General features: G+C 40.3%; 1 protein-coding gene across 9 annotated transcripts in view; it reads left to right on the forward strand.

Moving 5' to 3' along the window:
* tlk1a (tousled-like kinase 1a) overlaps nt 1–13,129 on the forward strand; it is a 184,374-nt gene that overhangs the window by 160,093 nt on the left and 11,152 nt on the right. For all 9 annotated transcript variants that reach the window (XR_013499538.1, XR_013499537.1, XM_078228368.1 and 6 more), the window contains exons 15-17: nt 7,333–7,424; nt 7,516–7,605; nt 10,690–10,859. Coding sequence is in view for 7 of the 9 variants with exons in the window: in XM_078228368.1 (XP_078084494.1) it covers nt 7,333–7,424; nt 7,516–7,605; nt 10,690–10,859 (352 nt within the window). In the remaining 2 variants the exon portion in view is untranslated. The remainder of the gene's footprint in view (nt 1–7,332; nt 7,425–7,515; nt 7,606–10,689; nt 10,860–13,129) is intronic.

Raw genomic sequence — 13,129 nt, forward strand, 5'->3', positions numbered from 1 at the left:
CTACAAACTCAAAGGATATCAGTTTATTTGCCCTTTCGCTTTTTTAACTTTTCTTATTACCCCTCCTTGACCCCTCTCTTCTATCATCATGCCTCCTTTCACTTCTCCGTTCTCGGACACTCCCAGTTTCCTGCCGCGACAGTCATTGGTTCTCAATCATCTTGCTGCCTTAATTGTCCAGGCTTGATGCCCTCTTAGATAAGGCTACAGTTTCTCATGTGCTTCTCATGACATTGATGAAGGCCCCTGGTGCTGGTTTATTCTGAGCAGCAATCCCAATTGCCTTTTCCCACTCAGTGCCCTGCTTGTGTCTAATCTTGCCACCCCCTTCCTGTCTACCTCACTTTTCCCACTGCTGACCCTGTAGACTCTGTAAGTGGATCAATTCTCAGCATTTCTATACATCTCCCTCCAAAATGTCTGTTCACTTACGAGTGAGGCCCTTGCCATTCCTGCACTTATTGTGGATGATTAAACCAGCCTAAATCTAATTCATAGAATCCCTACAGTGCAGAAGGAGACCATTCTGCCCCATCAAGTCTGCACCGACTCTCTGACAGAGTATTTTACCCAGGCCCTTCCCCCACCCTATCTGCATAACCCCACACAATTATCATGACTAATCCATCTAATTTAGACATCTTGGGACACTAAGGGACAATTAACATGGCCAATCCACCCAATCTGCACATCTTTGGACTTCTTATCCTCTGATTTCAGCCTCCACTCATTATGCTCTCAAATTCACTGCCCTCTAATCCTGCCTAAATCTCTTACTCCTTCTAAACTCCCCAGTGCATATTCACACTGACTGCCTTCACCTTGCCATCTCACGTGGCCTTGCTAGCCCCATTGCATCAATCACAGATAATGCCATGCTTTCAGGCGAGCTGTTCATTATTATGCCATTAACACCTAAGCTGGGCCAATTATTTGTCACTTTATTACAATCATTACCAGTCCCATTGCCTTTCGTTCCATGACATTGTTGTGCTTTAATCTCTCCAGCCCTCTACCCTATCCTAGATGTTTCCTTTTGTTCTACCCCATCCTCCCTTTCAACAGAATAAGACCCAACACGTTTCTACTTTCCTGCAGTTCCAAAGTAGAGTCATCTTCAACTCTCAGCATTAACTTTTTCTTTCCCAACAGATATTGCCACGTCTACTGACCATTTACCGAACATTCTGTTTTTATTTCAGATTTCCAGCATTGAGTGTTTTGCTTTTATTATAGATAAGGCCATCTCTGATCACTTTCATTACTCTCTATCCACATCCCTCTTCCACAAGCTAACCCAACCACATTATGTACCTATCCTGGAAAAAACAATTTAAATTCACTTACAACTGCACTGACAAAATCCCAACCGTCTGGCCTATGCCACTCTGTTTGTCACATATCTACAGCTACTGATTTTCTCGACTACACCATTGCCTCCACCTTTGAGGCCACAATCCCCAATAAAACATTTACTCTCTCTCACCCTGGCCACTTCAACAGTATGGTTCTCATCTCTGCTCCTTTTTGTCCAAGGGTTCCAAACTTAAGAAGATGTGGGGGCAACTAGTTTAGCCATTCACCACTAATGATGAATGGTAAAATCAAGATATGTAAGAATTCTGAATTAGATGAGCACAGATATCTTGTAGATTTATGGTGTTGGAAGCGATTTTAGTAATTGGGAGGAGTGAGGCCATGGAGAGGGATTTGAAAACAAGGATGTGAATTTTAAAATCAAGTTATTTCTTGACTGAGCCAATCTAGTTGAGCAAGCACAGGGGTGAACAGGATTTGCTTTGGTCAGAGCACAAGCAGCAGAGTTTTAGATGACCTCAAGTTTATGGATAGCAATACAGGAGGCCAGCCAAGAATGCGAAGGCATGGATTAGGATTTTAGCAGCAGATGAGCTGAGACAAGGGTGGATTTACAGAGTGGGAAATAAGCAGTCTTGGGTGATGGTATAAATATAGAAGAATCATAGAAACCCTACAGCACAGAAAGAGGCCATTCAGCCCATTGAGTCTGCACCGACCGCAATCCCACCCAGGCCCTACCCACATACCCCTACATATTTTACCCACTAATCCCTCTAACCTACGCATCTCAAGACACTAAGGGCAATTTTAGCATGGCCAATCAACCTAACCCGCACATCTTTCGACTGTGGGAGGAAACCGGAGCACCCGGAGGAAACGCACGCAGGCACTAGGAGAATGTGCAAACTCCACACAGACAGTGACCCAAGCCGGGAATCGAACCCAGGTCCCTGGAGCTGTGAAGCAGCAGTGCTAACCACTGTGCTACCGTGCCGCCCCTATATGGTCGAGAGTTCATCTTGGGGTCAACTGTGTCACTAAGATTTAAGAAAAACTTGGACGGGTTCATGGATGAGAGGGGTGTGGAGGGATATGGTCCAAGTGCAGGTCAGTGGGACTAGGCAAAAAATGGTTCGGCACAGACAAGAAGGGCCAAAAGGCCTGTTTCTGAGCGGTAATTGTCTATGGTTCTATGGTAAGAACAGACTTGTTTGGTCTCCAAGTGAATTATAGCAATGGTTTGCTTGAATGGGCAGTGAAATGGTTAATGGAATTCAATCTGGAAAAGTGTGACGTTATGCATTTGAGGAGGGCAAACAAAGCAAGGCAATACTCAGCAAATGGGAGGATATTGAGAGAGGTTGAGGAAATGAGACACCTTGGAGTGCCTGTCCACAGGTTCTTGACTGTGGCAGGACAGATGGTCAAGAAAGCATATGAAATACTTTCCTTTATTAGGCAAGGTATTGAATACAAAAGCAGGATTGTAATGCTGGAATTGTACAAATGCTGGTTAGGTCACAGGTTTGTGTACAGTTCTGGTCACCACATTACAGGAAGGACATAATTGCTCTGGAAAGAATGTCGAGGTGATTTACAAGAATGTTGCCACACCTTGAAAATTGTATCTATGAGAAGAGATTGGATTGGCTACAGTTGTTTTCCTTTGAATGGAGGAGGCTAAGGGGTGACCTAATTGAGGGGCCGAGACAAGGTAGACGAAGACTTTTTTTCCCCCTAGCTGAGGGGTTAATTACCTGGGGCATAGATTTAACTGATTAGAAGAAGGATTAGAGGGGACATGTGGAAAAACTTTTTTACACAGAGAATCATAGAATCCCTACAGTGCAGAAGGAAGCCATTCAACCCACCAGGTCTGCACCGACTCTCCGACAGAGTATCCTACTCGGATCCTCCTCCAGTTGGCCCTGAGGATTTTGGATAATGGACACCTGAGGTATAAAATGTTGCATAATGAAATTCTAGCTACTTTAAACACTATTGATTTAAAAATAGTGTAGAGTTTAAAAATTGATTTAATTTGATTTATTGTATTGGGATACAGTGAAAAGTAATGTTTCTTGCACGCTATACAGACAAAACATACCGTTCATAGAGTACATAGGGGAGAAGGAAAGGAGAGGGTACAGAGCATAGTGTTACAGTTCTCAATAGGGTGTAGAGAAAGATCAGTTTACTGTCTGATAGGACCATTCAAAAGTCTGATAGCAGCAGGAAAGAAGCTGTTCTTGAGCCAGTTGGTACGTGATCTCAGACGTTTGGATCTTTTTCCCAATCGAAGAATGTGGAAGGGAGCATGTCTGGGGTGCGTGGGGTTTTTGATTATGCTGGCTGCTTTAACAAGGCAGCAGGAAGTGTAGACAGCATCAATGAGTGGGAGGCTGGTTTGCATGATGGACTGGGCTACGTTCACAATCCTTTGTAGTTTTTTAAAATCTTTGGTCAGAGCAGGAGACATACAGATGTGATACATTCAGAAAGGATGCTTTCTATGGTGCATCTATAAAAATTTGAGGGGTGTAGCGAGAATGCCAAATTTCCTTAGCCTCCTGAGAAAGTAAAGGCATTGGTGGACTTTCTTAGCTGTAGTGTCTGCGGGGAGGGACCAAGACAGGTTGTTGGTGATCTGGACACCTAGGGACTTGAAGCTCTCAACCATTTCCGCTTCTTCACCATTGATTTAGACAGGCATGTCCTCCACTACGTTTCCTGAAGTTGATGACTATCTCCTTAATTTCACTGACATCACACTATTTCACCAGATTCTCTTATCACTTTCCTGTACACCGCCTCACCATTGTTTGAGATCCGACCCACTGCGATGGTAAAAGCAAATTGTACTTCAGTAACAGGAATAATCAATCACCAAGTGAGGACACCTCTGCTAAACCCCAATGTGATATGTATTTCACATGTTGTAGCTGCTGGTGAGTGAACCCTAGTAATTGGCATTGGAATTAAACATTGACAATTAGGCAGTTGGCATCCTGGTGGGTGAACCCACCCACCATGCTGAAGGCAGTTTCCTCATCTTGTGGCTAAAGAGGAAACTGAGTGAGTGACTTTGGAGGACAGTCTTTAGAGCTGTACTTCACAAACTATTTTCTAATGCAACTCCGTTTTAACATTCGCAATCCCAGATACCCACAAAAGCAAAGCAGCATAGTAACATTCAGTATATAATTATTAAAGTTTGCATATTATAGATCAACATATTACATCATATAAATATGAAAATCAGTGAAAACAAAGTACTTGTTTAAAAGTTGTTGTTGTATATGATCACCAGTCCATAACTTAACCTAAGCCGCTCCAGCTGATGGATCTTGGACAGGAAAGTGGAAGTGCAGGTTGGGAGTTTTGAAGTGGCTGTGGTTAGAGTGCAGGATGCTCTGCAGTACCAGGATGATGGTGTTCCTGTTCTAAATTAACTGACTTACTACATACATTTCTAATTTCTGCCTTTGGGAATTGAATCCCTTACAAAGTGTATAGAGATTACAGGATGTGTGTAACTGTATTCTCTTGCTAATAAAGTCAGTCAAAAATAATTGTTGGCAGAGGGATAAGTAGAGACAACAGAATACAAGTACTTAGGTAAAGAAGCAGTGTGAAGAGTACAGACAATTGGAAAGTACATGGAGCATGCAGTCTGCATTAAAAGCTAGTACTGAGGTACAATTGCTTTTGCGTGCTACAATTGCCTGTGGCACTTAGCCCTGCTGACAGGCTTTGCAATTGAGAAACCCGTTAAAAAGCACATTGAATATTAACTTAAAGGTTATTGGCTTCAGCAATACGACAAACCTACCTCAGCACCCTGGTGAAAATATTGGGCTCAGATGAAGTACCACGCAGCAGTGGGAGTATTGCTACAGTGTTTATGGTCAGGGCCAATGTGGAAAGCTGAACAGGCATAGAACATAACATACAACAGTCACCGGCCACTGAAATTTCAGTCAAGCTCTCCATATTCCTCAGTGACACAAAACTGGGTGAAATGGCCACAGATAGGAGCCCATGGCCAGGAGAGAGAGACTGAGACATGGGCATGGCTGGAATCTGCCTGGTTTTCAATGCCAGTGCAGTGCACAGTCTGAGGAGAGGGAGCCCGTGAACCCATTCACTGTTCTATGACCTAAATTGGGGTCGTGACAAGAGTTTATGAACTGCTGAGCTAGAGGCATTGCCTGGAGACTGAACAAGTGAGAACTCTCCTAAAGCTCCATGTTAGGGAAACAGTCCTGATATTCCCTATAAACTCATGGGGCACATAGAATGCACTTGAAAGCCCATAACCCTTGGTTCTGTCAGCATACATGTAAACTCTGCAGTCAGGTCAGAAGAGTCCGTTAGGAGTAGAGTTTGCAATTCGTATCTGGACCCTATTTATTTCTTGTTATTGATTTCCTAGAATCGTTAACTCTCAGTTATTCCTGATCCATTTTGCTCCAACCCTGACTTGAAATGAGCTTGTTGGTGTCTTTGATTATCACAGTACATGGAAGGATCAAAGGAGTTTAAATTCTTGCTTTACTGAACATTTACTGTTTCATTTCTAAGCTGTCCTTAGGACATCACATTTAATATTGCTTCTAAGGGATTGGAGATTCTTGTTCACTTTTTTTTATATTTGAGAGACTGGACAGTTGTGCGAGAGAGATTTTCATCACCACGTGACTGGAAATTACAGTTGCAGATGTTTTTCAACACAGGTGGAAAGTATCAGCTGTGATATAATACCAGCAAAATAAAGGATGGAACCTGAGCAACAGTTTAATCTGCTTCTCCTTGCTCACCAATTAACTTGGCCACCAACTGAAAGGGAATTGTTTGTGGATCAGTTTTTTACCCCTGTTGTAGTTCAGAACATGGAACCCTTGAGACTTGAATAAATTAGATGCTGAAAGCTATGCTCTGAGGGATCTTTAGAGCTGCCACTCCTTACGGAACCACTAAGTGGCAGCACCATTCTGAGTCTGTTTGTTGATGTTGAGCATCAGCTTTAGTTCAAGTAAGCCTTTTTTGGAAGATCTTGTGGAACCCCCAGTTGAACAATCCTGCAATGGACCAGGTTCTTTCTCTGTAGATGAGTTTGGCTTGATTGAATGGCTTTCCTCATCTATCCCCATTTTATAATCATATAATATATTTCCTCTAATGTTGACATAGTAATAGATATCAATAGCTCTTGTAATACTACTTGGAAACTGCTTTTCATCCACCTTGCTCCTTCTGGCCATTCATAGCTATCATGATGCTGTTATGTATTTTTGGGTTTCTGTTCAGTTTGCCAAGCTAGAAGTCAGTGCTTAATACTCTTCATCTTGCAAGGGAATGCTACTGTTGGACCAATTCATTATCCATACTACAGGAGAAAGGTCTCTTAGTAAAGCTATGCAATTTATTTTGGTAGAATTTTGATCTTGCAATACCTTTTAGCTCTTTTTGTGTGGATACTTGGCTTCTGCTTATAAATTACCCACATTGACATGATCAAAATCACTGCTTGCTGATTTGATTTGATTTATTATTGTTACATGTATTAGTATACAGTGAAAAGTATTGTTTCTTGCGCACTATACAGACAAAGCATACCGTTCATAGTGAAGGAAAGGGGAGAGTGCAGAATGTGATGTTACAGTCATAGCTAGGAGGTTCTCCAGTGCAGATCCACGTCTCATTCGGTCTGCGGTACAAATGTGTCAGACTATTCCTGATGGTGGCCCTTGAGTAAGATGATTTGGCACAAAGTAATGTTGAGATTTACTGTCCATCAGTAAAATATCTCGTTTGAAGCCTTTTAGCATGTACTACGCACATTTCAAAACCCCTTGCGCTTTGCGTGGATAGTATAATTGAGGCTTGTTTTACTTTTAAAAAAGATTTATCTGAAGCCCTGAAAGAAGGGTATTTCAAATACTATTAATGTCAACACAAAATAATATCAAACTTCATGTCTAAGTATAGTTTTTAATATTTTTTGGTTAGGCCTTTGATTTGATTGAACAGCGGTATGCAGCAGTGAAGATCCATCAACTGAACAAAAACTGGAGGGAAGAAAAGAAAGAAAACTATCACAAGTATGTCTTTATCCTTAATACTTCTAACATAATTTTCTGTAGTTTCGGAATGAAGTAGAATTATATGCACTATTTTAATTGTTGGTTTTAGGCATGCATGTAGAGAATACAGAATACACAAAGAACTGGATCATCCCAGGATAGTTAAGTTGTATGACTATTTCTCTCTGGATACAGACACGTAAGTATATGCTGCTTTGTGATTTCAGAATGAATGTGTTCCATTCTTTGAAAAAGCAATAGGTCAGCTTCATTTCAGAAATCAATGGCTTATATTTTATACAGGAACATAAATGTATGCTTAAATATTAATGCAAATGTGAGTTTATGGAACCTTTCTTGTACAGAGAGTCAGACTAAAGGGGAGACAACCAACTGAAGATTAGCCTCAGATCATAATTTAGCAAATATATTGAGGAAAATAAATTCACAATGTCAACGTATGTCAAAAGGCATTTGCATATTCTGTTTAAAATTGTTTAACAGACTCCATTTATACTTTTATAGTTTCAGTTTAACATTTTTCCTGTGGGATGCCGAGCATTTTAATAGCATGATTCAGGCCGTTTATCTTGATGGCAAATGTTGAACAAAACAGGAAAAATATAAATGTGATTTGAGAAGATGCTACTTTTTTACGTGTAAAATAAAAAGCAAACACTAATGGTGTTTTGCTGAAGAGAATTTCTTTGTGTAGGTATTGGTCGTGATGGGTTCTAGTGGTAATTGTTTGGTTACAGTGCTCCTTTATTAGTATAGTTTCAGTTCAGTCGATGCAGATTTCCAGTAAAGTTTGTTACATATCTTTTGCAAAGCCCACATATTGGCCTGCAGTTTCCACTTGACCGCACTGCCTTTCAGTGCAGTTCACCTGAAGTAGACGTAGCTTGCGCAAAAGATATGCTCAACACATGTAGAGTTCCCAAAATCTTCTCTACAATTTAATAGCCCTAAAAGCTGACCATGCTCTCAGGGTGAATTAAACACAATTAGGAGTTTTTGCTAATTGCATTTAATTTGATTTATTATTGTCACATGCATTAGTATACAGTGAAAAGTATTGTTTCTTGCGCGCTATGCAGACAAAGCATATCAAACATAGAGAAGGAAAGGAGAGAGTACAGAATGTAGTGTTATTCATAGCTAGGGTACAGAGAAAGATCAACTTAATGCAAGGTAAGTCCATTCAAAAGTCTGATGGCAACAGGATGAAGCTGTTCTTGAGTCAGTTGGTATGTGATCTCAGACTTTTGTATCTTTTTCCTGATGGAATAAGTTGGAAGAGAGTATGTCTGGGGTGCGTGGGGTCCTTAATTATGCTGGCTGCTTTGCCGAGGCAGTGGGAATTATAGACAGTGTCAATGGATGGGAGGCTGATTTGCGTGATGGACTGGGCTGCATTCACAACCCTTTGTAGTTTCTTGCGGTCTTGGGCAGACCAGGAGCCATACCAAGCTGTGATACAACCAGAAAGAATATCTTCTATGGTGCATCTGTAAAAGTTGGTGAGAGTCGTGGCTGACATGCCAAATTTCCTTAGTCTTCTGAGAAAGTAGAGGTTTTAGTGAGCTTTCTTAACTGTAGTGTTGGCATGGGGAGACCAGGACAGGTTGTTGGTGATCTGGACACCTAAATACTTGAAACACTCGACCATTTCTATTTCACCCCCATTGATGTAGACAGGGGCATGTTCTCTTCAGCATGTTCTCTCCAGCTACGTCTACTTCAGATGAACTGCACTGAAAGGCAGTGCGGTCAAGTGGAAACTGCAGGCCAATATGTGGGCTTTGCAAAAGCTATGTACAAACTTTACTGGAAATCTGCATCGACTGAACTGAAACTATACTAATAAATGGGCACTGTAACCAAACAATTACCACTGGAACCCATCACGACCAATACCTACACAAAGAAATTCTCTTCAGCAAAACACCATTACAGTGTTTGCTTTTTATTTTACATGTAAAAAAGTAGCATCTTCTCAAATCACATTTATATTTTAGCGTTTTTCTAAATTGGCACATTTTTGACCCTTGTAATTAATTACACCCAAAGGGGGAATAATGCAGTAAATGAAGAAAAGTTAGTGTAGCTTATTGATCGAAAAGGGTCCCAAAAATTTAATATTTTTCTGACAAACCTATTGCTTTTATTGAGTATGGATAGTGGAAATTGTGGGAACAATGTTGGAATTTGCCAATGACACCATTTTAAGAGGGGAGCAATATTTGATGATGGTGAAGTAGTGCAAGAAGACATGGGATGGACAAATGCCTCAAATTATATTCTAAGAATAGAGCACCTTGATGTACAGATAAACAGGTTATTAAAGGTGGTAGCAGCACAAGTACTTAAAGCCATATAAATACAAACAAATTCTGTTTTGTCTAAATCTAGGAGTATGAAATATTCTGTAATTTAACAAATAATTAAGTAAAATACTGCACATATTATTTTTTCTCAACCCAGCATATAGAAGTAGTGTAAAATGTGTCTACTTTTAATGCATAATGTGCTAAAGTTTTTGGAGCTTTGAGAACCTCATCAGAACCCTCAATATTTAATCGTCCTCCTGTGCTGCTATTCAGCATAGATGTGGGCTGTCAAAACTGAGAACAATATGTGGCAACTTGGAAGTTCACCATCTTCAAAATGGTAATAAGATTACATAAGGTTAGCAGTTTGGTTTCCTTACTTTCACAATCAATAAACTGTCTTTTGAAAAAAAAATCATCCTTACAGTTTTGCCAAAACTTCAATAGAACGAAAATGAAGTGTTTTTATATTTCAAGAGTCTCAAGAGTGTGTTAACCTGAACAGACCCTTTTTACGTGTATTTCGTTTTGTAAAATGTGATCAGTCTGTCTACAAACTAACTGCATTGTGGAGGTCCAATATTCCTTGCTAGTTTGGCATTCTAGGCAGTTTAGGTGCCTAAGGTAGTGATGTCAAGGTACTGCATCAGATGTCACTACAAAGTAATGGGAATAATTTGAGTTCTTGGTGTTGTCACTAGCCCCAGTAAGGTTGGTAACAACTGTGAAAACTTGAAAAATAGGTCATCTGCATTCTGTCTCAAAACACAGTAGTTTTAAGGTGGTGTTGTGGCCAGCTCTTAAAAAGAAAATTAGCACCCAAGGAGCAAGCCGCCAAAGAACAGTTCAAAATAAGCTAGACCAAGCAAATCGAGTAGTGTCAAGCAGAGAATCTGCATAACGTGCTGACGAATGAATTGTGTAATAAAATGTAAATTGTTTTTCCGTAGATTTTGTACAGTGTTAGAATATTGTGAAGGAAATGATTTAGACTTCTATCTGAAGCAGCACAAACTGATGTCTGAGAAGGAAGCAAGATCCATTGTAATGCAGATCGCAAATGCATTGCGGTATCTAAATGAGATCAAGCCTCCCATTATACACTACGATCTAAAGCCTGGTAAGTTTCATTACCGTCTTGTCAGTTTCTTAACTTGTGAACTGACGTTCAGATGTCAGAGGCCTTTTGATGTGTAATTCAGCCTTCGTATTACTATTTATGGTTTTTGGAATGGGTTTTCAGTTAATTAAAATATCAGAATAAATGCAGTTTGTTGTGGTAATTGATGTCTTACAAATTGTAAAAATGTGCAACGCTATATTCCATACAGAACATCAAGGAATAGGAATGTTAAAATGTATTGGGGTGGACTTTGTTTTGAGGCCCTACAGAGTCATTATAATAATGACTTTTCTAATGTTTTAATCTTTTTTGCCCTTCTTCTCCTGAATGTAGCAGTTTATGCTGGTAGCCCTCCACAATCTTACAATGCAGCTGGCCACCCTTAATATGCAAGACTATCAGGATCATCACCGCTGTATATTTTAGCATTTGGCAATGCATAGATCTTAAGAATTCGAAGCAGAAGTTGGCCTTTTGACCCATCAAGCCTACTCTGTCATTCAATAAGATCAAGGCCGATCTGATTGTGGCCTTAACTCCACTTTCTTGCCTGCTGCCCCCCCCCCCCCCCCCCTTCCATAACTCTGAGCTCCGTTGTAGATTAAAATATCTGTCCTAACACAACCTTGAATATATTCCAGCCTCCACTGCTCTCTGGAAGAGAATTCCAAAGGTTAGCGTCCTCGGAGATAATAAATTTCTCATTGCCATCTTAAATGGGAGACCCCATATTTTTAATTTCCCCCCTCTCTGGTTTTAGATTCCCCCATGAGAGGAAGCATCTTTTCTGCATCTACTTTGTACAGCCTCTTCAGAATTTTATTTGTTTCAAAAAGGTCACCTCTCATTCCTCTGAACTCCAATGAGTATAGGCCCAACCTGCTCAGCCATTCTTCGTAAGACAACTCTTTCATCCCAGGAATCAATCTTGTGAACCTTTTCTGAACTGCTGCCAATGCTTGTGTATCCTTCCTTAAGTAAGGAGACCAAAACTGTACACAGTACTCCAAGTGTGGTCTCACCAATGCCCTGTATAGTTGTAGCAAGACTTCCCTATTTTATATTTTCATCCCCCTTGCAATAAAGGCCAACATTTCATTTACCTTCCCAATTACTTGCTGTACCTGCATGCTAACTTTTTATGATTTGTGCAAGGACACCTAGATCCCCTCCACCACAGCATTCTGTAGTCACACTTTATTTAAATCTTCTGCTTTTCTTCCCAACAAAGTGGACAACCTCACATTTTCCAATGTCATAATCCTTTTTGCACACTTAATCTATGTTCCTTTGCAGACTCTATCTTTCTCAACTTATTTTTATATGCTTCTCTCAACTTCCTTTCCTACCTATTTTTTTTATCATCAGCAAATTTGACTACAATACATTTAATCCCTTCATCCATATCATTAAAATTTATTATAAATAATTTAAGCTAAAGTACTGATCCCTGTGATACTTCACATGTTATAGTTTGCTAATCTAAAAATTACCCATTTATCCGGACATTGTTTCCTGTTAATTAACCAATCCTCTATCCATGCTAATATATCACCCACAGCACCAACTCTCTCTCAGTAACTTTGTATATGATACCTTATTAAATGCTTTTTTGAAATCAAATGCACTATGTCAACTGGTTCCCTTTTGGCCACCTTGCTTCTTACATCTTGTAAGAACTCTAATAAATTTGTCAAACCCAATTTCCCTTTCACAAAACCATGTTGACTACCTGATTTTCTGAATACCCTACTACTTCCTCCTTAATAATGACTTCGAGCATTTTCCCAATGAGAGATGTTAGACTAACTGGTCTATAGTACCCTGGTTTCTGCCTCCCTTCTTTCTTGAATAGAGGCATTTGTGGTTTTCCAATCTACTTTCCAGAATCTAGGGAATTTTGGAAGATTACAGCCATTGCCTACATCATCTCATCAGCCACTTTCAATGTTCAGCCACTTTGAATGCGCTAATGTTTTCCTAACTCCCTCTTCCAAGCTCCTTTTGAAGTGTTTTTTCTGTGTTGAGTGCTGTATAAATGCAAGGTGTTGCCCCCACCTGGAATTGCTGATGCTAGTTATAAATCCCTTTCTGCTGTTTTGCCTGATATATGGATGAGAAATTTCCACCTGAAGTCTCTGAAATCACAACTCTGATGTAGATGAGAGTGGGAGTTGACAGCAGAGTTGATCTGGAGGAGCAGCAGATGTAGGAGAGACAGAGCTGCTCCGGCAATCTCAGATTCTGTCTCTCGAGGTACTCCCATC

The sequence above is a fragment of the Mustelus asterias genome, chromosome 14 (assembly GCF_964213995.1).
Source record: "Mustelus asterias chromosome 14, sMusAst1.hap1.1, whole genome shotgun sequence".
In the NCBI taxonomy this organism is placed as follows: Eukaryota; Metazoa; Chordata; class Chondrichthyes; order Carcharhiniformes; family Triakidae; genus Mustelus; species Mustelus asterias.